The sequence below is a fragment of the Carassius carassius genome, chromosome 8 (genome assembly GCF_963082965.1).
Source record: "Carassius carassius chromosome 8, fCarCar2.1, whole genome shotgun sequence".
In the NCBI taxonomy this organism is placed as follows: Eukaryota; Metazoa; Chordata; class Actinopteri; order Cypriniformes; family Cyprinidae; genus Carassius; species Carassius carassius.
Window position 1 is genome coordinate 8890766 of NC_081762.1, and position 24704 is coordinate 8915469.

Genomic DNA, 24704 nt, shown 5'->3' on the forward strand with positions numbered 1-24704 from the left:
CAGGCTTTAGTGTCACATGATCATTCAGAAAAAAAAGAAAATAAAATCTTATTATCAATGTTTAAAAAAAATTGTGCTACTTTATATTTTAATTAAAACTGTGATACATTTTTCAGGATTTTTTTTTTTGTGTAGAACATTTATATGAAATACAAATCTTTTGTAACAATTTAAATGTCTTTATTGACACTCTTGATTAAGTTTATGCATCCTCGCTTTTTAAATTTTTTTTACATAGGCCTAATTTTTATTACAATATACATGTAATAATTTTAATGACAGATGTTTGTATTCATTTTGTATATTTGTAATTTCTAAGTTTACAAATGACTAAATGTAAATAATGGGCCATTTCTAAATACAGGATCAAAAATCATGCAGTTTGGGGGGCAACAAAGCTCACCTCACTCTCTTCCTATACACACAAACAAACAAACAAACAAAAACATAAAAATAATAATAATAATTAAAACCCAAAAAATGTGTGAATGTGTTTGTGTATATGTGTTGTAAAGTGTATATGTTCCTAAGAATGTACAAAGGCACTCAATTTAAACCTAAAAGTTTATTTTAGAAAAGAAAACATATTGTAGATTTGATGTGAATCAGTATAACACCAAGTGAACAGTGTTAAATGAAATGCTTGGAAAACTATACATATCAAAACGAAAAACAATCAACCCCGGCATCTGTTTGGACAGCTCCCCTGTAATATTACCACAAACATACATACTTCATCCTTTCTTTCCTCCTCCCATCCCTGTTATCCCTTCTTTCCTCTCCTCGTCGCTCTTGCTCTTTCTCTTTCTCTCTCTCTTCCTCCTGAATACTAATTCAGCCTCATGGTCCTTAATATGATTCAAAGCACACCTCCTGGGTTAGCCCTATCCATTTCTCTTCAAAGGTTCTTCTTCTGGCAGTGCTGGCTGAATGCAGTGATAGAATGTGTTTAAAAAAGGAGAAGGAAGAAACCTTGCTTGCTTGAGGAAGGGACAGTGCGCATGTACCGTCTGGACAGCATGCATGTGTGTATGGGTATATTCAAGGTTACGGCTCTCCACAGACACACTGGACATGACAAGCAAACATGATGAGCCGGTTTTTATATTTATGTGCCGAACTCTTCGATTTGAGCTGGAGGGGTGAGAAAACATATAGAGAGGGAGTCTGAGAGATCAGGAGGGATAAACAGATGTTTGTACATGCTTTGGAGAGTGCAAGCACAACAGGAAAATAAGAGCAAGGGAGGGGCGGCAGAGCTGGGTGGGGAGACAGATGCACCGCATTGTCAAGTGATAATGGAGAGAACCAAAGAAAAGAGATGCCCGTATCTGATTGCTCAAGATATTGATCTGGGAACTCCAGGGAATTGTGTGGAACTTCTGATCGACGCTCTTTCTTCTTGTTGTCATTGACATTTCTCAATGTCATTGTTTGCTGTTTGATTCTACAACCAGTTGTATTGATTACCAAGGGATTTAGGGGAACATAAGTGGCCGGTGAGCAGTTTCACACAGTTCTCTCCCGTTTCACAGGCACACTGACTTAGTGACTGACTAACTGATATCTCGGCTCACCAGACAGTATTGAGGGGGTTGCATTGAGGCAAGGAGGGAGGAAGGGAGAGAGGGAGGGTGGATGACGGCGAGAGCGTGTTGGAGGCACACATATACACACACACACAAACACACACACACACACACACACACACACTCTCGCTCTCGCATACAGCCTTACAGAGATAGGAGGGGAGAGTCAGAGACGCGGAGAAGAAGAAGAGGAGTGAGAGAGAGTGAGAGAGAAGGAGAGAATGTCTGCTGAGAGGGTGGCTCTCGTTCCTCGTTCACAAACCGGCCCTCGCTGAGACACCATGGGCTGTATTGGCTCCCGCACCATCAGTAAGACCCTCTCCGTTTTGATTGCCTTTCTTTTCCAGGTTGAAAGGAGACCAGCCAGGGGTAGAGGAGCGATAGGTGATGCTCGCACGCATTCCCCCCTCTTAGGGAAAAACGTGTGTGTGTTTCTATGGAAACCTTTTGGTTAAAGGCCGTCTGTCCTCCAGGCTTTGACAGTGATTCGGCACACTGCTTGTGGGAAGCCGGGATGGAGATGTCAGCTTTTGAGAACCGTTAGCTTGTCTGGAATTGATAGCCGTCGGTGTCCGCATGCATTCGGTAGGTGCAGACAGAGTGGTTTTAAAGATCCAACGTGGAATTTTTGGAGCGTATGATTGCATTCAATGCACCTCCAGAACGACTTGCAATATCTGACACTGTGCTAAGGTCACTTCAGGAGCTGTTTGTGTGAAAACAGCAGCAGTTCACAGGTTTGAGCGCGTACGTACATGCAGGTTAACAGAAGAGGGTGCTTTTCGGGATCAGAGGTGCTCACACGCAAAAAGCGTTCAGGTGTGACGTGGTGCCGGCTGAATGCGTCTCACATGTAGGTCAAATTCTGCAAAGTCAATGGCACCGGTGGGCAACTGTTCCCGCCAAACAGTTATGCGTTAACACAGCCGCCGATGACAAATTGCGGGTGTTTGGGCACAATTAATATTCTGCTGTAACTGTAAGTCGGCAGGCAGGCTAACTACCCTGGAGAGAAGACTCTGAATTGTTCCTCTTAAACGTGTTTTACAATGCCATATGCCCATTAAGACGAGAGCGCAGTATCAAAACAAACCCAGGCAGCTGATGGAGGGAGAAATAAATAAATGATGCTGTATTTGACCTTTGAGTGTCATTGAGCTTTCACGGCAAAGGAACAGAGAGTCCGGATGGAGGATTTCTTTCACATAATAAAGCTATTGCAGAAAGTGTCAGAGTGGGATATATATTGGGTAATAAGAGAAGCCCCTGCTGAGTAACTAAATTTAACCACCTCTAATAGATTTATATTTTTTAAGAACTAAAAATTCATATATCTTCAAGTTGTGGCACTGAAATTGGCTGTCTATCTGATATGCTCTTGAGAGGAGCGTGGATGGCATATTTAGTGTGTTTGGCTATAAATAGTGTCTAGTTTACAGTGACCGAAAAGCAGAGGAGAGAGGACAAGATTCATGCTAAATAATATGGGTCAAGTGCCTGATATAGGCCTGTGATTGTTCACCCCTTATTTTGAATGGAGCAAACATCTCTCATGTAAGTTGAGGGAATTTATGTGCTGTCGACATGTTACACTGATGCTCTTAATGGCTCAGCCAAGGCCCCGTTATCGATTTTTTTGGTTATTCTTGACTTTATGAGCTCATCAAGCAAATTGTTGCTACAGCCAGAAATAGGACCATTCTTAGGTCTACATTTATCATCTCAAATCCTAGTGAGATTCTGTGTTTACAGTTAAATGCATCGCATTTGAATAATACTTTCAAACTTTTTTTTTATATCAGGTTTGGGTTTTTAATTAGAGTCACTCACACAGCTATTGCTCCTCTCACAAGATCATGTAATGAATCAACCACAGCCTTTAAAGGGCACTACTGAAATACCTGAATCTGGTGACAGATTGTAAAGGGCAATTGCAATTTATTAATCAAAGTATTAAACTAGAAATACCCTCTTGCAGCTTTCGGTAAACGAGCATGAAATGACACTTCACAGGCTTTCCTCATTAAAGTTGTTATGTTAGCTAAGCTGTAAAACCTATTCACCGGGAATATGTTTGCTATAATTAAGCTCTTCAGTACTTCACCAATCAGCAGTGAGGGTCAATCAATGGCTGTGTAGACACAGCACTAAGCATTAACATATTACCATGAATTAAGTGAGGATATATTGTTTATTTTGAACAGATTCTGTGGGTCTCCTCTAGTTATTTAACATATGATTAACATATGACAGATTTTTTATATTATATACTGTATATATATATATATATATACATACTGTACACACACACACACACACACACACACACACACACACACACACACACACACACACACACACACACTAACATATGACACACATTAATCTCCTTCACAATGGTGATGTCTTTCTATATATTCCATAATACATTTTCCATAATATATATTCCTGACCACTGAAGTCGAATAATTAATGATCTGACCGTATGGTTCAATCCTAAGTAAGTGTCTCACAGGAGTGAATAATAACAAGAGAAGTGTGTGTCACAGTGTGTGTCACACACTGCTGTGTAATAAAAGAATTTTCTCTCGTTTCTTTCTGCTCTTGTCTACTCTAGTTGTATAGTGTTCTGTTCTGTTCTGTATTGTTGATATTATGATTGTTTCTGAGGTCTCTTTAGGTAAAGGCATCTGTTTAATGAATAAATGTACATATAGATTGGGTAAAGCGGCGTGTGTATTTGTTTGTCACAGGATTGTGGGTGAGAACAGTCGTGTAGGTGTGTTTGGGAGGGCATCAGGTGGATGGCTGAGCTCTTGGCACTGATGCCGATGTTTGCACTGGGTCGCTCTCTGTACGTGTTTGTTCTGTTCTGAGCTATTGCGTTTCTCAGGGATGCCTCTTACTATTGATTTAATTTCAGGTTCTGAAAGAGGGACAGACAAGCTGACATGCAGAGGGTCTCTGTCTACATTTCTCTCTCTCGAACACACACACACTCAATCTATTGCATGTGTGTACGTTTGCATGTGATTGCGTGATCCAGCTTGTTTTGTGACAGACATGGTCCAAGGTGACTGGCTCAGCATGATTGAGAGATTTACTCCCCAAGGAGGAGGAGGAGGCAGAAGGGGCAGGAGGAATCACAAAGAGAGAGAGAGAAGGACTGCAAAGAATGAGTCAGATGAATGAAAGGAAGGAGGGAGGGAGGGAGAGAAAGAGGGTGATGGACGCCCAGGGAGTGACAGACAGGAACTTCTCAAATGTCTTCTGGTGAATTTGTACCTCTTATCACTTCTTAATCAGTGCTGTCCATAAGTGGAACCAATCCTCAGGTTACTTTTAGGTTTTATTCTAAAAGTGCCCCCGACTTTTCTTATTATAAGCTGCTGCCATCCACTTTCACCCGTCTGTTCGCTCAAACTAAGTTTGAGACAGCAGAAGCAGTTGCTTCTTTTGCAGATTTCAATTAATATTAGGCTGAAGGTCACTTCATAAACTGATAATTTAGAGGAGAATTTTAAGTCCCAGGTGAAGAAATGTTCAGCCTCACAAGTCAATACCATAATGAAATGCAATAAAATGTTCACTCTTTCTTTCTATCTCTTTATTTGATTTTGGTTAAGTAATGCAATTCTTTAGAGATATGGCATGGATAAATCACAAGAAAAGGTGTAGCCCCTTCATCATTATCATTATGTAGTTATCTATATATATTTATACATTGTTACAAATAAATGTTGTTCTTTTGAACATTCTATTCATCAAAGATTGGAGTAATGGCTGCTAAAAAATTCAGCTTTGCTAACACAGGAATAAATGACTTTTTAAAATATATAAAAACTTTACAATTTAATACTTTACAATATTAACTGTATATTTACACAATCTTTGCCTTTGGTAAGAATTGGAAACTTATTTGTAAAATATATAAAAAAAATCACACTTTTGAACTGTAGTATAAATATATGTTCCATGTAATTTTGTATATATACTTGCTGATATAATTTGATTATATTTATTTTTGGGATATTTATTTGTTAAAATTCATTATGCAGCTTTTTTATAGCACAGAAATTGAGATTTTGGTATAATATAACAGACTATGGCCTAGTTTAACAACTAACTAACTGACTCATTTAAACAGTGATTGCAGCTGTTCAGTTTAGTTGCTGTTCATGTATCTATTTCTCATGCTCTCCATCTCTCCTTTACTGTCCCCTTTTCACTTAAGGTCACTCTTTTTCTCATTAGAGGTATTTATACTTAGTCAGTTCATTTCTATTGGTCTGATTGCTACACGATCATGAAAAGTGAGTGAGTGCTCTACGAAATACATTTGTAAATGTGTTCACATAACACCATTTTCAATTTCAACTTTCAACTGACTACTTTTTTATACATTTTTGCAATTCATTTACATAACATTGGTATTTTGAGGGCCTGCACACAGAAAACTTTGAAAATGGGTTTCAAAGTGCACGTTTTTGAAAACAATACTTTTGTCATCTCTGTGTAAACTACAAAAACATCATGCACATTCGTATTACATGTTCGGTCTATAGGAATGTGTGCATGCGCAGGTGTAGTGCTTTTTTTTTTTTTACAAAGTGACATTGCCAACTACATGCAAAGTACAGCATTTTATTAGTTTTTGCAGATCCATCTGAACTGGGATTATTTTGACAGCATCGATGTCTGTACGTGAAACTTTTCAACGATGCAAAGAAGCCTTGTGGTACCATCACAGAGAGGCTCAAAATCACTTTCCAGAACATTATCGTTCACCGTTCCTGGCTGGTGGAATGATCTTCCCACCTCTATCCGGAATGCTAAATCCCTGACAACAGCTGAAAACTCATATCTTTCAAAACTACTTGGCTTCATCATAATTTTTTATTTATTTATTTATTCCTTCTCTTTCTAGCTTGTACTTATTTGAACAATGTCTAAAACTTGGTATTACAAGCACTTCCTGTGCCACTTTAAGAAGAATCGCTTTATGTATCCCCCAATTGTAAGTCGCTTTGGATAAAAATGACTAATTGTAAATCTAAGAAAAATATTTTGGTATTTAGTATAATCGTTGTCATGTAAACTTACCTTCAGACCACTTCAGAAGTGTTTTAAATCGTTTCTGAGTTGTGTAAATTCCTCTTGTTCAGGCCAAATAAAAAAATTTACTTAACTTACAGATCTCAGAATTCAAACACTCTTTTCCATTTGAGCCGAAGAGAGCATTCATCAGAAAATGTCACTGCTCTGCATTAGCATCCATATAGTCTGGGAACAGGAGATCTGATTAATATCCATTTTGCTTTCTGCAAAATTTGCAATCTGATCGATTAAGTGTAAATACCCATTTTGTTTTCCGTTGTTCACTCTGATGGTCTGTAACTCTGTGCTTTCCCTCTGACTCTTTCTGAGCCTCTCTCTGACTTTTTTCTTTATTGTGTGTCTTTTAACTCAGTGTCATTTTTATCTCTTTACCCCTACCCTCTATTGTCCTCAGTTTTTCTTTGTTATATCGCATAGCATAGCATTCCTTCCTTCCTTCATTCAGTGTCTCAGTCTTTCTCTCATCCTCTTTGTCTCTGTCTTTCCTGTCCCTCCCCCTTCTCTCCGTGTGTTTTTGGCTCAGCACTGAGGTGAGTCAGCCTCTTGGACTTCGCTCCTAATCAGAGTCACTGTGAGCGTCACCGTGTGTCAGAGTTCCAGCCTGCATTCCTTTATTTGTCCCTTTTTCTTCACTCTCTCCACCTTTACCTTTTGCTGTAGAATTAAATCTCAAAGAAGTTCCCAGACGAGCTAGGCGGTGAGATCTGTCAAGCCAGATTGTCCCATGGTCAAGTTGTTCCTCCATCTGGTTGTTGGTGATGCAGATCTTCTGCTGCTTCTCCCTGTGATACCATCAGGCTCACGCCGGGTGTCTAGGAATCTTCATCTTGTTCCTTGTCATTCACTGCGCGTTGATGTTAGCTTTTATCGTCGGCAAATGCAGATTTGTTTATCCCGTTTGACTGCTTCTTTCTCCGTCTCTCTCGCTCTCTCTTTCCTTTCCCCTGAAGCCCCGGCCCTCATAATGCTCAGTGTCAGACTCAGACATAAATGTAGATGGGCAGGGTAAACAGTGCAGCGGCCACGTGGTGCTTAGCGACCTTGGATGCGATGGCTTATCCTTCATGTCTCTTGGGATTTTCTCAGTATGTTTTCCTGCATGAGTGGAAGTGTTTTGTCCGTAACAACATCATGGTGGAATGAACGGATAGAAAGTTATGGGTCCTGACAGCTGGGATGTGCGTCTATCTATCTATCTATCTATCTATCTATCTATCTATCTATCTATCTATCTATCTATCTATCTATCTATCTATCTATCTATCTATCTATCTATCTATCTATCTATCTATCTATCTATTATCTATCTATCTATCTATCTATCTATCTATCTATCATCGTTCACATCTAGTCATTGTTTCTGATATTCTGGTCTGTTGGTTCTGATTGTCTCCTTTGTAATTGATTATGAGCAGATCTGCTTTACCTTAACTCTCTTTATCTGTCTTTCTCTATTTACTCCTCACTCTTGTTCACTGATCTCCTGCAGAGCTGCGCTGCTCTGCATGGCTCTATACGTCTCTCCAGAGTGGGTTAGGTTGATTGAGGAAATGGCCCTGAGGCCCAAAGGCTCTGCTGTACTTACAGAGAGCGAGAGCCCAGCAATTAAAAGACACACGCTCACACACACATGTACAGGATGCAATTAATGCATTCTGAGATCCAAATCAGTCTGGAGTATGGAGTGAAAAAAAGAAAAGAAAAGAAGATCAGATACAAATAGAACAAGAACTGGTACATTCTGTTTTGATGTGATTAACCCCATCCCAATATTGTTATTCAATTGCGTCAACAGTTTAGGACTGTTGTAAATGAGTTCAATGAATCAAGCCAATGCTCAACTCAATTTCACTGATATTGAGCTAAATTAAATAGACCTAAATTGAATAGAGAGAGGTGGGGGAGTGAGAGAGCATGTGTACTGCAGCTAGACAGGGTCTCATTCACTAATAATTAAGTATATGTGCACACTGAAGGTTCTCATGCAGAATTTCTTCAATATTCACAACACGATTTTGCTGTTTGAGACTTTTTGGAATCATAAAAGACTTCTTTTGTCATATGGAAAAGTCATCAGACTTGGATCTTTGAGTGTGACGTGCTCAGCATGCATGCATTTTAAAAATAGACTTTTATTTCTGAAATGCAGGAAACGGTTTATAAGTATAATAATACATCACTGCTCCACTACAGTGAATGGGAGCTGCTAAGAAAAAATAAATAAAACAAAAACCATGTAAGTCTTTGAAATTCACCATTGTTATGGCAGCAATAGATATGCAATAAAATATTAAAATGTCTTATATACATTCATATTAACAAGGGTTTGCAAGACTAATCATTTTACTAGTCAACCAAATACCAATGTTAACTTGTTTCTTAAGATTTCTGCTAATTTTTAAAACAGCATTCCTCATTTAAAGAGCTAAAATTCAAGAAAGAAAATCTTTCCTATTATTGAATATTTAAATAAATGTAAAAAATGTGACTGACTACATTTTCACAAAACTTGCTCCTCCACCATGAATAAATCTGCATCTAAACACAGTTTTATAACTGAAGAATCATAAAAAAAAATATTTTTACAGTCTTCCCCTTGAGAGACAATTACCATCCCAACAGGGCTTTTGTGATGAATTTCTGAAAATGTTAGCGTTTTAAGCCAGGTGCCTACTGTACAATTTTAGAAAGCTTTTACCATATAAAGCTAGATAAATTTTTAATGATTTCCAAAATTAGTGTCAGATGGCAAAGGCTTACAGTGTGAATGCAGCTTTATGTAAAGTCTCATTGGGCTCATATTGTACAATCGGACAAATGGCAATTGTAGAAGGAAAAAAACGGCAGAGCAGGCACTAGGTTTTAATCTTGTTCTACAATGAATTTATGAATCTGGATTGTTGTAAATGAGGGGAGCAGTGACCGCAGTTAGCAATTATCATACACAACCAAACCATCTCTGCATGCTGTAAGGACTTCCACAATCTCCTTCATCATTCTTTGCAAACATATACTTACTTTCGCTAAATGTGACAGCATGAGAAGCAAGTGTGCCATTGTCTAAACCAGTCGAAACAGAAGAAACATATTTTATATAGCCCTACAGTGCAAGATCACCTGCATGTTTGCATACTGTTGTTTATATGTTTGATACAGATGATTGTTTGATTGCTGGTGGGCCTCATGGACCATAGTTTCGTCACTGAACACTACAGCTCCATTTATTGCTTTGTCTCAAAAACACAGTCATTATGCCTCAATATTATGTGTTTATGCAGACTCTAATGTTACAGGGCGATTGTTTTCAGGCACATCATTCAAACTGTTAGTGCAAACTGGGTTACGTGTCATTTCTTGTTTGTCATTTTGAATGAGTCACTGTCAACACACCCACCATCAACATAATCAAAACTATGCCGAAGTGCAAATACACAGGAAGCTAGAATACTAAATAAACATATTTATGAATACGATTTCAATATTAAAGATGTCTGAATTCTTTTTTCTACACTTAATCTTAAATTCAGCATCTCTTGGAAGCTTTTTAAAATACATTGCATAATAATTTGCATAATTGCATCAAGCACCGCGATCACTAAATGTTTTTATCATTTTATAGGAATAAAAGCGTGAAATAACAAATCTCCTTCCCCACAGAGTGCTGGCGGTTTCGGATGGATAATTAATCTAATTTAAGGTCTTTGTGTGAATGTCAGCAGAAAATGTAGCGAGGAGCTGTCAGTTTGACTTAGCATATTCGGTAAAGGTTGCATAAGCCACATGCCTATTCCCTTATCTCTCTCTCTGTCTGTCTCTCTCTTTCCATGCAGCAGCAGATGCAGTTCCCGTTCGGAAAGATGGGGAGCAGGTAAGTAAAACTACAGCACTTTGCATATTTAAGATTTGCTTTGCACCAAACCGCTGTCCCATGTTGTGAGCTTAAGCTCTAAGGATCACATCTACATGACATCCCTTTGCCAAGATGATATTTGTGCGACATCTGCATTTCTGTCCGAAGCTATTATACCTACCAAGTGCTGACATTTGTGCCTCATGGCACTTTAATGAAGTCTTTAGCTTACAAGAAGACCCCCTGCGTGCCCCACACACGTCTTACGTGTGATGGTATAATGTGTATAAAAAAAACATCGATATTAGATTCTTAGCAAAGCCACGGGAGCTGGACCCCATAGCCCAGCCATTACCGTACAGTAATGCCGTATAACAGCTTTGTCTCCTGGGAAGACATAGCCTCATCCGTCTTCCATGTTTGCCGCCTGTGTTCAATTCCTACCCAAGGGCAACAGCTCTTGCCTTGTCGCTCTGCTCATCCACAGATGAATTTGGCTCAAAATCTGCCATTTGGATTCTGTACACTGTCCAAACCAAACGGCATGTTTTATATCTCAATGCAGAGTTAAGAAGCTGAGCCAGGAGACGGTGTCATCTGTTGCTGGAGCCAATTGAAACAGTGTCTGTGTTGTGCGTGTATACATTTGAGTTAGCAAGCCACACATGAAAAGCCATTTGCTGGTTGCTAAATTAAGAATAATAAAAATAAAAGTAAGAATTTATGTCATAAAATTTGCCTAGCAATGAAAATATCTCCAGAATCAGGTACTAGTTGTTAAGTAGCAAGGCTCTTTTAGTTATCTTAGTGCTAACTCAAATCCCCTCTATCTTCACAAAAATAAATGATTATAGGTTGAACTGAAAGGCACTAGGTGGGACTATTTTGTTTCACAGAATTGTATGTTTTTTTTTTTTTTTTTTATAAAATGTGTTTTTATTCTCACACAACCTCGAAAAAAGTATAAGCATCAAATTACCTAGCCAATTTAGCTAACTTCTGACTCTGAGAAATCGACTTGGAATACATGGGATTGTGGTTTATTATTTACAGTGCTCTTTATTGATTTTGACCTTTATTTAATAACTTAACTGTAACTAAATTTAACTTTAGAACTTTTTGGCAACTTGAAATAACAGTTACTGGTATTACATTATTCAACCATGGACTGAATGAAGTGCTCATTATAGTAACAGCGCCTTTTTAGGTTTTAGATTTAGGTATGTTTGCTTGGGATTGGAGCTAAACTCTGCAGGACACTTGCCCTCCAGGAATGAGTTGGTAATCTTGAATAACCCCCATGCAGACACATTTTAGTAACAACAACAACAAAAAATAAATAAATAAACTACAAAGATCCCAATCCTTCTCATTTGTACATTAAATCACAGCAATTCTCTGTTAATAACTGTAACTGAAAAGTTGTTTTGAAAACAAATCCCACCCGAAACGTTCTTTACAGTGTTCCACCTTAGAGTGTGTGGCAAAAACATTATGAACTTAATCACTGGGTGTTAGAAAACTAATTCTATGTTTTTAATTTGCACCGAGCGGCTTTTGCCCCCCACAGAAAAGCTGTAGGTGGCTGCCCTAATTGCAAGCCAACCTCAAAATTTTTTTTTTTAGGAGCCAGCTCCACATTTATGTTACAGAAGCGGCCATGAAGACTAAGATGGTGGGAAACAAATCGATCAACCCCCGAACCGTCCAAGCGTGACTGTAGTCTTTTCAGAGTTTCTAAGGGACTGACATTTGCCCCACGCCAACGCCTTTCTGACACTGACCTCCATTTGACCTTTCACATTGATCTCCCTCTTAATGAACAATGAGCGGTCTCTGCTGTTCGTACTGGCACCAGTGTTTGTCTCGCTGCGATGGGTGTGGTGTAAATGCGATCGATCGCTCACTGTGAGTATGTTTGGGTTGGCTAGGATTACTTACTCCAGTGCTACCCATCAAAGTTGCCTTCATTTCCTCTTGCTGCTGTCCTCATCCAGTGTAGAGACTTCTAAGGCAGACATCAACATGGATACACTATAGGTGGTACTTCATTCATGAATATTTTACACCATATTAGCGAATTATCTGTATAACACGACAAGGATGCGTACAAAGATGTATATTTTGGTTTGCACAACAGTTCAATAACAGAAGAACAGCCTCCTTCTCCTTCTCCTGCTTTCTGTTTATCTGTTGTTCTTCCAGATCTAGTGTTCTGTACTTGGCTTGATGTTTCGCCTTCTGCTGTTTCATGCTAACTGAAATCATGCTTTTTCTTCTCTTTCACTGTATCTTTCCCATCTATTCTTCATCTGTTATCTGTTTTGCTTCTAGCAGGGACGTGCCGAGTTTTCCTGGGAAGGAATCAATGTAAGTCTGGTATTGACCTTTATGCCCTTCATAGTTTCTGCCTCTTTTGTTTTCTGTCTCTATTTTCATTTTTATATAATATGAACATCTGTTTTCACCAGCATATTAATCTCTGGGGGAAATATTTTTTATTTTTTAACAAATGCTTTAAAAACATGGACAGCATCTTAAGACAGATACAGTCCTGTTTAAACGTTTGGAATAATTACGATTTTTATAGTGTTTTTGAAAGAAATCTCTTATGCTCACCAAGGCTGCATTTATTTTATCAAAAATATGGTAAGACAGTACCATTGTTCAATATGATTTCTGAAGGATCATGTGACAATGGAAAATGGAGTAATGACTTCCAAAAATGTAGCTTTAATCTTAGCAAAAACAATTATTTTAAACTGTAATAATATTTCACCATATTACTGTTTTTGATCAAATAAATGCAGCCTTGGTAAGCATAACAGACTGCTTACATATAATTATTCCAAACTTTTGATCAGTATTGTACAATGTGATGTTGTGAAGGTAAATGTATTACTAGACATGTTAATACTGAAAGGTTTGTATGAACATAAAATTCACCTGAAATATCTGCCATGACTCCAGTGTTTCATCACTGGCAGGTTTTCTGGGGGTTTGAGCTGTCCGCCAGCTGTCTTCGATAGGCCACGTCATGTTATCTGAGATTTGGCCTGTTTTTGTGACTTGTAGGTGGCAGTGGATGTGAGAGATGATAACACAGTGTGGATGACATGGATTTAGTGACATCTGCTCTCACCTTAAATTGAAAAAAGAACAGTTAATACATCAGAAGTTTATAATTCTTACCAGTGATGTTAGCTTTTTTTTAAACGATTATATCATTTATTAATATTTTGAATGAACTTTTATTGTCACTTTTTTATTGTAATTGTAGTACTTTTGCCATTTTTTATTAGGTTTTATTTTTGATTTTCTATTTAGCTTTAATTTATTTTTATTCTTCAACATATTTTCATTTGAGTTCAGTTCAGTTTTTTTTCTCCCTTGCAATTGCAGTGAATGCAGACTTGAGCTTTCAAGCTTCTGAAACCACCATAATGTTTTGTATGAAAGACAACAGTCAACTTTAACCAAATTATTGTGAACTAAGTTAGGGCTGTCAATAATGATTATTTTGGCAGTCGAGTAATCGGTTGATCAAGTCGCCCGATCAAGTAATTGGATAATGATAATAATTGTATAATAATTTTTTGGTAATAAAAATTGACCTAAGCAAACAATAGCCATAAAAATGACTTAAAATACATATATTAAAGCAATAAGTCAGTAATAATTATTTCAAACAAAGTATCAAAAGCAATATTCATATGGTTTTACTGAAGAAAAAAACTGTGAAAATGCACAATGTATTATAAACAATAGAACCAATGTACATCATGCATTATATCAAACAAAACGACTGCAGAGGGCGACAATGGCCTTACAATTGTTTTTACACTGCGCGAATGAATCATTGTCTAATGTTTACTAAACAACATTTAATTCAAATGTACACTTAAAGTTTAATATTTGGACATTTCTTTATGACAGAAAAGCTACAGCTACTGTCCTTTCCTGAATATGTGGACATCAAAATGTGTTAACTCAGCGTGAGGTTTGAGCAATTAGCTCATGAAATTGTATGAAATTTATGTAGAAATTGCAATGAACTATTAAGTTGCTATGTTGAGAAAGATAATGATGTATTCTCCTGTGATTTACCTTACAAATCTGATGAAATGGCGCGTGTTGAGTTCCCAGATGAAGGTTATAATAAACCCAAACTCACAGCAATACGCCGAGTTTGAGACGCTCCACACATGTATAGGATAACAGTTTGTGTGGAGCAGCATTTACTGTGAACAGAGCACTCAGATACGTAATAAACATGCATTAAATAATTAAAGTGCATATATTAAACCTGCATTGCATATATTTAATTGAATAATAGTGAATTCACAATCACATTGAGCTTTATTATGATTTGTAAATTGGTTTAATATATCATGGCCTTAGCTACTTTTCTAATTAACTTGATAAATAGGGTGGAAGATTTCAGTCTGATTGGCCTATAAAATTACTGAATTGCTTTAGAAGATTCAGAGTATTGTTGAATGAAACATGTTTATTTTTAGTAATTTTTAAGCTTGATAGCTCCAATCCTCTTTTCTTTTAATTACGAGTGAACAAATTAAGTAATGATGAGAAAATGATGACAACATTTTCGTTGCTTTTAGTTTTGTTACCACAAAAAGTTTACTATTAGGCTAACTAATTAAACTATATTACCTGGCGGAATGATTGTTTATTCTCAGTTATGAATAACAAATATAATTATTCATTGAGCCTTGGTGTCCTTTATCAGTGCCATTGCCGGTGTATAATGAAAGTAATAAGCCAGATGAGGCTGTGTGTTAGTGATTTTTGTGGATTATTGCTTTAATTGATTTTTACTCCTACTTCCCTAACTTTTGCTGCTCTTTCTTTCTTTCTTTCTTTCTTTCTTTCTTTCGTCAGCTGTCCATGGAGGACACCACCTCCATTTTGCCCCGTCTGAAGCGGAACACCAACTCCAACTCCTATGGGATTGGGGCTCTGGCTAAGTCCTCTCTGACAGGTGTGTCAGGTGTGTGTCTGTACTGGTAGCTGGTAACCAACCCCATGTTGGCTCCAGAGGAGGAGATGGCGATTGGAGCCAACATGGCTGCCCCTGTGGGTCCCCCTCCCTTTCCAGTTTCACCACCTGCCTCCTCCATTTATTGATTTAGTGCATGTCAATGGCCTCTTTAGCCATTGATGAAATCCCCAATCAGACCCAACAACAGTTCACACAAAACGGTTGACGTAAGTGCACTATCCATCTCCACATGTTTGCTTCTGGGAAATGTAGTCTTTCGCTGTGACGCCAGCTGTGTATCGTAGTGTGTTTTGTGGTTTTGTGAGGTGAAGTGCTCTTTTGTGAAGTAAACTCTTGGTCAGTAGTGTGTCATGTTGTCGTTTTTTAATGGATACTACTCATGGTCACAACAGGTTTCTGGAAACGTAGGTATCTGTATATCTCTCGATTTAATGTCTTGTATCTTTTGTATTTCTCTTGTTTTTCTTAAAAGCTTGAAAATGGGGTGAAGTGCTCAAGTGATACCTTTAGATTGTTTTTCCTCTGGAACAGAGGTGATTTATTAAAGTATTTAAAGAGAGCAGTCACTTCATCAGATGGTTTTTTTTATCATTGTCAGCAGCCTCGAGAAAAATCACACAACCATCGATGAGGTTACCATCAGACCTCCTTGTTTTTAGCTCTATTTTGCATTCAGAGCTTTACCCTGAATGCGTCTCTTGTTCGAACGAGATATTTGCATGCTAATGAGCCATTTTGTTTAAAGGAAATGTTTAGAAGTTCGGCTCTAATTATTCATACATGCATAAAAGCTTATGAATCTCGTGTAATTCATTAAAGATGGTCAACCAATCGCATCTCTCTCACCGCTCGCACAGCGATTGATCAAATCAACAGACTGTAGCTCATTCATAATCACTCATTCAGTTGTTATCATCCACAGAGCCTTGCAGTAGTTTACGGTAGTAACGTGATTAAACAGAATAGTGCACTGCCTAGCTGCTTTCATTTCGCCCCTTTCTGCAGCTCCATGTGGAGTCTGTACAGGTTCTGACTTGTGTTTCTTTCTCTATAGGTGTTACCAGATCAATGAAGGACAAAGTGACCAAGCCCACTGCCATGGCTCAGGGTCGTGTGGCCCACATGATTGAGTGGCAGAGCTGGGGTCAACCATCTGCAGGGCCAGAAGGGGGAGCGGGACGCTCCAATCTGATCCGTGCACGAGAGAGACGGCTTGAAAATGATGCCTATTGTGATCTGAGTGATGGAGAAAAAGAGGCACGAATGGCAGCGGGTGAGAAGATTGACTGAAGACATTGAGATGATTGGAAAATGTATATTCTAGTCACCAGACACAAATGGCATCCCCCCTTTTCACATTTAGTTGTGGTACAGGGTGAAAACAGTGTATTAAGTTAAAATGTTATAGTCTCAAAGGACATTTTAACATTTTACTAAATTGTGCTGTTCCTGGAAATCAGGTTTTCAGCAATAATAAAAATTATCAGTATATTTGGGGTTTAAGCTTAAACCTCATATAATCAAGCTTTTTCCCCCTTAAAAAGAACATGGGTCAGAAAAATTTATGTATTACAAAAGTATGTATAGTATATTGACTGTATATTTTCTTGAAGTCTCAATGTCTCATGCAGTTTTGCTTCTCTGGTCAATTTATCTTGTTTTAAGGATGCTTATTATTTTACAAAAATTTATAATGTGTATTATAATGTATGATTAAATAAAAAAAAATCTAATAGGGACTAATAATGTGCAATTTATCGTAATAAATAATAATATATTTTTGTTTACAACAAAGACCTTTGTTACAATTTATTGTTTTTCCCACAATTATTTTTGCTACTGTTAAAAAAGTGATTTTATGGTCAAAGCTGTATTTATTAATACAATTCAGTAAAATAGTAATATTGTAAAATATTACAATTTAAAAAGCATTTTAAATATATTTCAAATAGCACTGTCAAACGATTAATCGCATCCAAAACTTTTGTTTGCATAATATACATGTGTGTTCTGTGTATATTTATTATGAATACATATAAAAACACACATACAGTATATATTTTGAAAATACATGTATGTAAATATCTTGATTTATATTTATATAATTTATATTATAAATAAATATATTTAATATATACAAATAAAATTATACAGGCATTTGTGTGTGTGTATATATATATATATATATATATAATAAATATACACAGTACACATACATATATTATGTAAACAAAACTTTTATTTTGGATGTGATTAATCACTTGACAGCACTAATTTAAAAATATAATTTATTGCTGTGAGGGCAAAGTGTCACATGATCCTTCAGAAATGATTGTAATATGCTGATTTGGTGCTCAAGAAACATTTATAATTATTATCAGTGTTGAAAACATTTGTGCTGCTTAATTCTTTTTTTTTTCAGGATTCTTTGACAAGAAAGATCAAGAAAGAAGCATACTTTCTGATATTTTCTTACAAAAAAAGAAAAAAAGAAAAAAGACCCTAAACCCTAAACTATTGAACAGTATTGTATATATATTTCAAAATAAGAGTTGGTAAGCGTTTAGTGGAGTCAGCCACCCACTAAGAATCTGTATATATTTAACATGTTTGTTCATCAAAATTGTTATCTTGCTTTTTTGCAGGCATTATGCAGCAGCTTGCCATTTCCGAGGCCACACTCTTTGCCTGGAACTCAATGGAAGGAGAGAGTCTCTGTGCTGACTCCAACCAGGGCAGCGTGGCTCACCTCAGTGAGGTTAACCAGGAGAGCATCACCAGCAGAGGTGAGGCTCACAAATAACCACCTCATGCCATAACACAATGAAGACATTGTTGGAGTGATTTATGATTTCTGTTATGTTAGATCGAAGTTTCTGCCTTTTGTTTGACTTTAGATGAAAAAAACAATCCTTTGTTTATCCACAGCTCAGATATTACAAGCACAGACTTTTTAAGCACATTATTACACTGGCAGCTCAAAAGCCTCTGAATATTAAGCTGCTTTTGCAATAAGAACTGTCTGCATCTTTGGACTGGAGTCTCATAACCACACCTCTATGCTTCACTGATGTGAGCGCTCGGATACTTCTGCAGATTTGATTTATATTGTTTACCTAGCCTTGACTGATGTGCCTTCCAGTCCACTTGACAGGTCTAGAGCGCATTGCCACCACTTTATTTATTGTGTGGAGATGTGTCAGAGATGCCAGCTGCAGGCCCAAAGGTGATGGGTGAGAATCGTAGAACAGTAGTTTTCCTGAGGTTCAGCTTTCACAAGCCCTGGCTTGAAGAGTAAAACAAAACAAAAAGCCTCTCTTTGGCCTGATTATGTCAAAATAATGAGGATTTTGTGTAGCGGAGAATTGTAATGATGAAAAACCATGATTATAAACATTTTTATAGCAATAATCCAATCAAATTGAAAAGTGTGCCATTTACTCACCCTCATATGGCTTTCTTTGAGGAACGTTTTGAAGAATGTTGGTAACAAAAAAGGCTCCCATTGACTTCCATCTTTGCAAGACTTTTCAGGACATTAGATGGACTAAAAATGAACTCCCAAAACTGATTCTGGAAGATCAATTCTTGAAAGAGTGGTACAAGAGGACGAGCGATGCTGGTCCTTCAAGAGTCACGATGTCTATAAAGCCTATAAAAATCAGTCTTCATGTAATTCACAACACTTCAGCTTGTGATTCTTATTAACTGAGGGTCATTTTTGGGATTTTTTAATCAAGCAAAAGTCTCTGAGAACCTGACACATTGCACTTCTGGAGACTTCAAATAGGTTGCAGTTCTGGAAAATGGTGGCGATGGAGACTTAAAGGTTCCTGATGGTTTCACACCTAATTCTTCCCCTTAATTCTTATTTCTTTTGCAGTTAACATGTGCCTTTTCTTCTCTACCTGTTTTTTTTCTGCATTTTGCTGTCCCATGGTCATGCCTTAACTTTGTAAAATCTAGTATTGCATAAGTATTGCATTCTTGGAAAAGAAAAATATGAACAGATTATCAACTTGCCTGATAATTATGCATGTACTGTAGGAATTTTACACCAAGTATGATAACTGTACCAATACTGGTAAAGATATCGTTAAAAAATCATTTTAAATTTTAAAGAATAGCTGAGTCCACATCACAGTAATATTTATAATGCACAGAGGAATGTTATCTTTGGAATCACCTTCAGAACTATTTTTTTCCAACTGATGAATGATATAAACATTGACAGCCAATCAGAATGCATCCTACTATAAAGAGCTTGAGCATTTAAAGCAGCCGACGACAACTGCCGCACACACTTATAATAAACAGAACATTATTATTAATTGGTGTGGACGCTGATATAGTTATTTTTCTAGAAACCACTTCAGTTCCAATCTGCATTTGAATTCTGCACTTTACCTTCTGACTTTCCATCTACCTCTTTGTTTCCGTCTCCGTCCTTCAGACCAGCCATTGCATCATTCCTCTGCAGAAGTGTGGCCTCACACCTACGTCTCTCAAGGCCTTTACTGTCTTACCTCCTCTGATGCATGGGAGCCAATCAGCAACGAGCCATCGGGTGTGGCTTCTCCCGCTGCTGGCTCTTATATCATGGCGGGCGGGGCTTCAGGAGAGGGTTATGATGGCTCCACCCACTATTTACAGCAGCAGCAGCTGACACTGCAGCAGCAGAATCAGCTACAGCAGCTCCAACAGTATCAGCAGTACCAGCAGCAGCAGCAGCTCCTGCAGTATCAACAGGTCAGAAAACACAGTTTGACATGCTGCCATGTTTACATGCTCACTGAGTTGTGTTTAGCTCTTCTACTTGACCTATTTTAGCCAGGTGTCATCTAGGGAGCCACTGTAGGTGGTCTTGCTGTATTTAGAACAGCATTGACTATGACTGAAAAGAGTTCAAGTGTTACATCTCTGTGGGTAGACAACTCAGTGCCTGATTAGAAATTCTTTAAAATCATTTTAAAATAATTATGATTATATGTAAAGAATAATGTGTAATATATGTAATAAAAAAGTTTATTGAGCTACATATTTGCATAGAATGAAAATTCAGCTTTGGCATCACAGAATAAATTATATTTTGAAATACAGGTGCATCTCAATGAACTAGAATGATGTGGAAAAGTTAGTTTATTTCAGTAATTCAACTCAAATTGTGAAACTTGTGTATTGAATAAATTCAGTGCACACAGACTGAAATAGTTTAAGTCTTTGATTCTTTTAATTTTTTTAATTTTGGCTCACATTTAACAAAAACCCACCAATTCACTTAAATATATTATATATTAAAATATATAAATCCATTTTAAATTGTAATAATATTTCAAAATGTTAATGTGTTTTTGATCAAATGAATGCAGTCTAAGAAATGTATTTTAAAAACACTATCACAATAAATTTCAAATATAAATAAACAAAAAAAATGTTTTTATAAGATTTAAAATCAAATTTTGAAATAAAATAGTTGTAAATATTTTGATTAAAAAATTCTATTATATTGATTGCAGTGCTTGTTAATAATGGAGTTAATTCCCTTATTTCCCTCATTAAAGACGTTGAGTACAATTTTGTATTATACCTTTTGCTTCAGAGTTTTACTGATTCTTACTTTTTCCTTCATTCCTCTTGAAGTCTTTGGAATATCGACTGCGCAGCGCCTCCCACTCCTTACAAGCCACGCCCAACAGCACTATTCACAGTTTGGGCCCGCCCACTCACCCGAGACTGGCTGACCTGTGGGCGGCAGCTCAGGTGGAGCCTCATCAGGTGGAGATGATGGGACAAATGGGCATGACCATGGCCGAAATGGGAATGGCTGAAGTGTTCGGTGAGGAATCTGTTGTGGTGGAGACCGAATGCATCCAAGAGGAAGAGGAAGCCAAGGTGGGAAATTTTATTTCCTCTTCCTTCACCACCAGTTCAGTGAGAATGTACTCACACTTAGACATCCAAGATTCAGATGAGGTTGTTTCTTCATTAGAACAATTCTGGAAAAATTTAGCATGGATCCTCTGCAGTGCATGGGTGCCGTCAGAATGAGAGTACAAACAGCTGATAAAAACATCCACACATCTATCAATGAATGTCTTGTGAAACGAAAAACTGTGTTTACAACTTCAAACTACTGCTTCAGGCTAACATACAAATTATCCAAAATATTGCTTTTTCCACTTAAAATGTAATCCTGTCTGAATATTGAGCAAAATATGCACAGATCAAGGACCAAGCAAACAGTACAAGCAAAAACTGTCCAAAACATTTCTAAACAAAAATGTTGGTGGATTTTTATGTGAAAAGACAATATACTTTTCCAATTGGAAGAAGCATTATTATGGATTATGGACTGGTATTTAGGCCAAAAATTACAGTTTAAAGTTGAAACACCTTAACGATGGATTTGTTTGGTACAAACATGCAGTTTTTTGCCTCACAAGAGATGAATTGATGGACTGGAGTCATGTGGATTACTTGTGGGTTATTTTGATGTTTTGATCAGCTGTTCTGACTCTCATTCTGACAACACCCATTCACTGCAGAGGATCCTTTGGTGAGAAAGTGATGTAATGCTACATTTCTCAGAATCAGTTTTGATGAAAAAATCAACTCATCTGCATCTTGGATGGCCAAAGGGTTTGTTAATTTTTCATCAAATTCTGTAAACTATTCCTTTATTTTTTTCTCTCTTTCTCAAGGATGATGATATAACACTCACCCTCGAACCCGAGCAGACATCCGTAACTCCTGCCCTGACCCCTCCCCCTCAAAGAGAGGACTCTACCCCACCTGGGAGGATGAGCCCAGGGCGAGCACCAGCAGAGCCAGTGGCTGAGCACATGACCTATGAGGTCACATCCTGCGTCATCCAATCGCTGGAGGAGAAGGAAGAAGAGGTGGAGGATGGGGCTGTTGTCGTGGTGGCAACCAACTGATGGTTCAAATCAAGGGGCAGCTAAAAGAACAAAAAACAAAACCGTCTGTGAAATAATCAACCAGTTAAGCTTATCGTATACGCCCTTTTACCCCAGATGTGTACTCATACGGACTGTCACATCAGGAACAGATTTATTCGTTATTAAACGCTGAAAGAACATGCACTGAGTGGCGGGCGCATTTAAAGACTAAACGTGGGAGAGCGTCAAAGCCGGGATGATGCATTACATGTGCTGCTTCTGCTGTTTTATGGCAGGAGCGCTGAAGTCCAAGGCCGCTTGCAAATGAAAACGAAGAGTGCAATACTGAGAAATCAATACAACCAAAAGAAAGTGCATGCATTTTTTTCTTTTTTTTTAGTATTTAAGTGACTGAATTAACAATATCCACATAGTAATAATATATATTGATTTTTGTAATAAAACTAAAAGCCAATGAAACAATATGTATTTGTATGTATATATAACATGTATGTACTGTATGTTAGTATGAATGTATGAATGTATGTGTCTTCAAAGGTATATTCTAAAAAAACATTACGAATTTGCTGTTTGCGTGAAGTTTCCCCAGTGTACCTCCAACACATTCGCGCACACACACTCACACTTACACAAACACGTACACACCCTGGAAAACATGTTTTTGCTCTTAATATATCCAAGCACAATACTGCCCAAATGGAAACAGTGCTGCCCTTTTCAACATCCTAACTGTATTGTTACTAAGACTTATGCACTACTATGGACATAAACGAATGTATTGCCTATCTTCTTAGCGACAGCCCGGTTTTCTTCCGTTCTACGTTCTTTCTCATCGATGTCTGTGTTTGTCTGCCTGGCTGAGCTGCTCAATATTGATTTGCACTGAACAACAAAAGGCAAACTGAAGAGTCATCATCATCATTCTTGGAAGTTCCATTAATCTTTGCATGCAAAAAGAGGAGCAAACTTTGAATAGTTGAGTCTGAGACTACGGGAAACCAAACTGGGAATCCTGAACTCATGGGTCCATTTTTGGTGAACTAATATGTAGAAGCCATTTATGCCATGCATATTTTCCATGTTATTTACGTTATAGCTTTCCTTGTAGCTGACTTAATGCAAAGAGATAAACTCACATTACCTCAGTATCGTAATCATGTGGTAATGGGCTAGATGACATGTTCGGTCACGGTATGTTTTTGTCACAACAGACCATACGACTGTGGAAGGAAGTGAAAAAGAAGGTGCTTTTCTGGTTAATGCTTGCAGGCTTTCCACTAATTATTTAATAAGCTGTAAATTAAATACCTGCTGCAGAAAGAAGTGCACTCGACTACTAGGGTGCACATCTCAAACCTGTGTCGAAACTTATATATGCTCCAAAAGAGAGAGAGGGAAAAAAAAACATTTTGGATGTGGCAACATTAACACTAATTTAGAGTTAGAAGGCATTTGGTTTAGCAATGATTCATATTCTTTGATGATTTTGAGAGATTTGATTAATGCCGTTATGCAATGCTGAGGCAACATTTATTTTTCTAAACTAACAAGGCCTGCGAGTTGTCATCCTTTGTGATATTTCAAACATTGTAGGACTAGCGTCTGCCGAATGGGAGTCATTTTCACAGATCTAGTGGCTGTGTTTGGAATCAAATTTCGAGAGCAGGCGAAATGAGAAAGATTGAAGTGGATGATCTCTCGTGTTTAACGAACAAAATGACATTCTGTTAGAAGTACACTCTCAGCATCTTCAATGTCAGAGCTCTTTGTGAAATGTCCAAAAGATGGCAACATTAACAGCTGACAGCAATGATGCCACAAGGACATATTTCTGTCATATTCTGTGAAATATGATGTATTTAGTGCAGAATGTCGATGCGGTGAAAGCAAATTCTTCAGAGTTTTGATTATTGAGGAATATAAAATAAAGCTAGCGATCTTGCAGTTTCTTCAACTCCATTCAGTGTCATCCTGTAACCTCATTTAAATCATGTACATTTTAATGTGCTGTAAATAAAATCCTTATTGTGAAGGTCTGTCTCATTTGTTAACGGCTAGAGAGAGTTATCAGTAAATTGTTTAGATATATTAATATCTCTATTACAGTTTCACTGAATCAGTTTACACATAGATGAAAAAAAAATAATAACAAAAACATTTATCATTCCACATTGCTGACTAATCTAAAAAGTATACGATAAAAG

The 24704-nt window shown here is 37.4% G+C and overlaps 1 protein-coding gene across 4 annotated transcripts; it reads left to right on the forward strand.

The window, feature by feature from the left end:
• The first annotated feature begins 1703 nt into the window (after window positions 1–1703).
• Window positions 1704–23058, forward strand: LOC132145169 (uncharacterized). 4 transcript variants are annotated; one of them, XM_059555957.1, is made up of 9 exons: window positions 1704–1898; window positions 10538–10575; window positions 12892–12927; window positions 15460–15559; window positions 16635–16853; window positions 18226–18366; window positions 20034–20329; window positions 21221–21472; window positions 22282–23058. In XM_059555957.1, the coding sequence occupies exons 1-9, from the start codon at window positions 1871–1873 to the stop codon at window positions 22516–22518; spliced, it is 1347 nt and encodes a 448-aa protein (XP_059411940.1). In that variant the 5' UTR covers window positions 1704–1870; the 3' UTR covers window positions 22519–23058. The 4 variants fall into 4 exon arrangements, with proteins under 4 accessions (XP_059411940.1, XP_059411939.1, XP_059411938.1 ...); XM_059555956.1 differs by having other exon boundaries at window positions 12895–12927; window positions 15460–15568; XM_059555955.1 differs by having other exon boundaries at window positions 1705–1898; window positions 15460–15568.
• Window positions 23059–24704: the final 1646 nt, after the last annotated feature.

Excerpts from the sequence above, each read along its gene's own strand:
- LOC132145169 (XM_059555955.1), top strand. The coding sequence starts at position 1,871 with ATGGGCTGTATTGGCTCCCGCACCATCA. Across the intron at positions 10,576-12,891 it reads TTCGGAAAGATGGGGAGCAG|CAGGGACGTGCCGAGTTTTC; the intron begins GTAAGTAAAACT and ends TTTTGCTTCTAG. Across the intron at positions 12,928-15,459 it reads TTTCCTGGGAAGGAATCAAT|CTGTCCATGGAGGACACCAC; the intron begins GTAAGTCTGGTA and ends TTCTTTCGTCAG.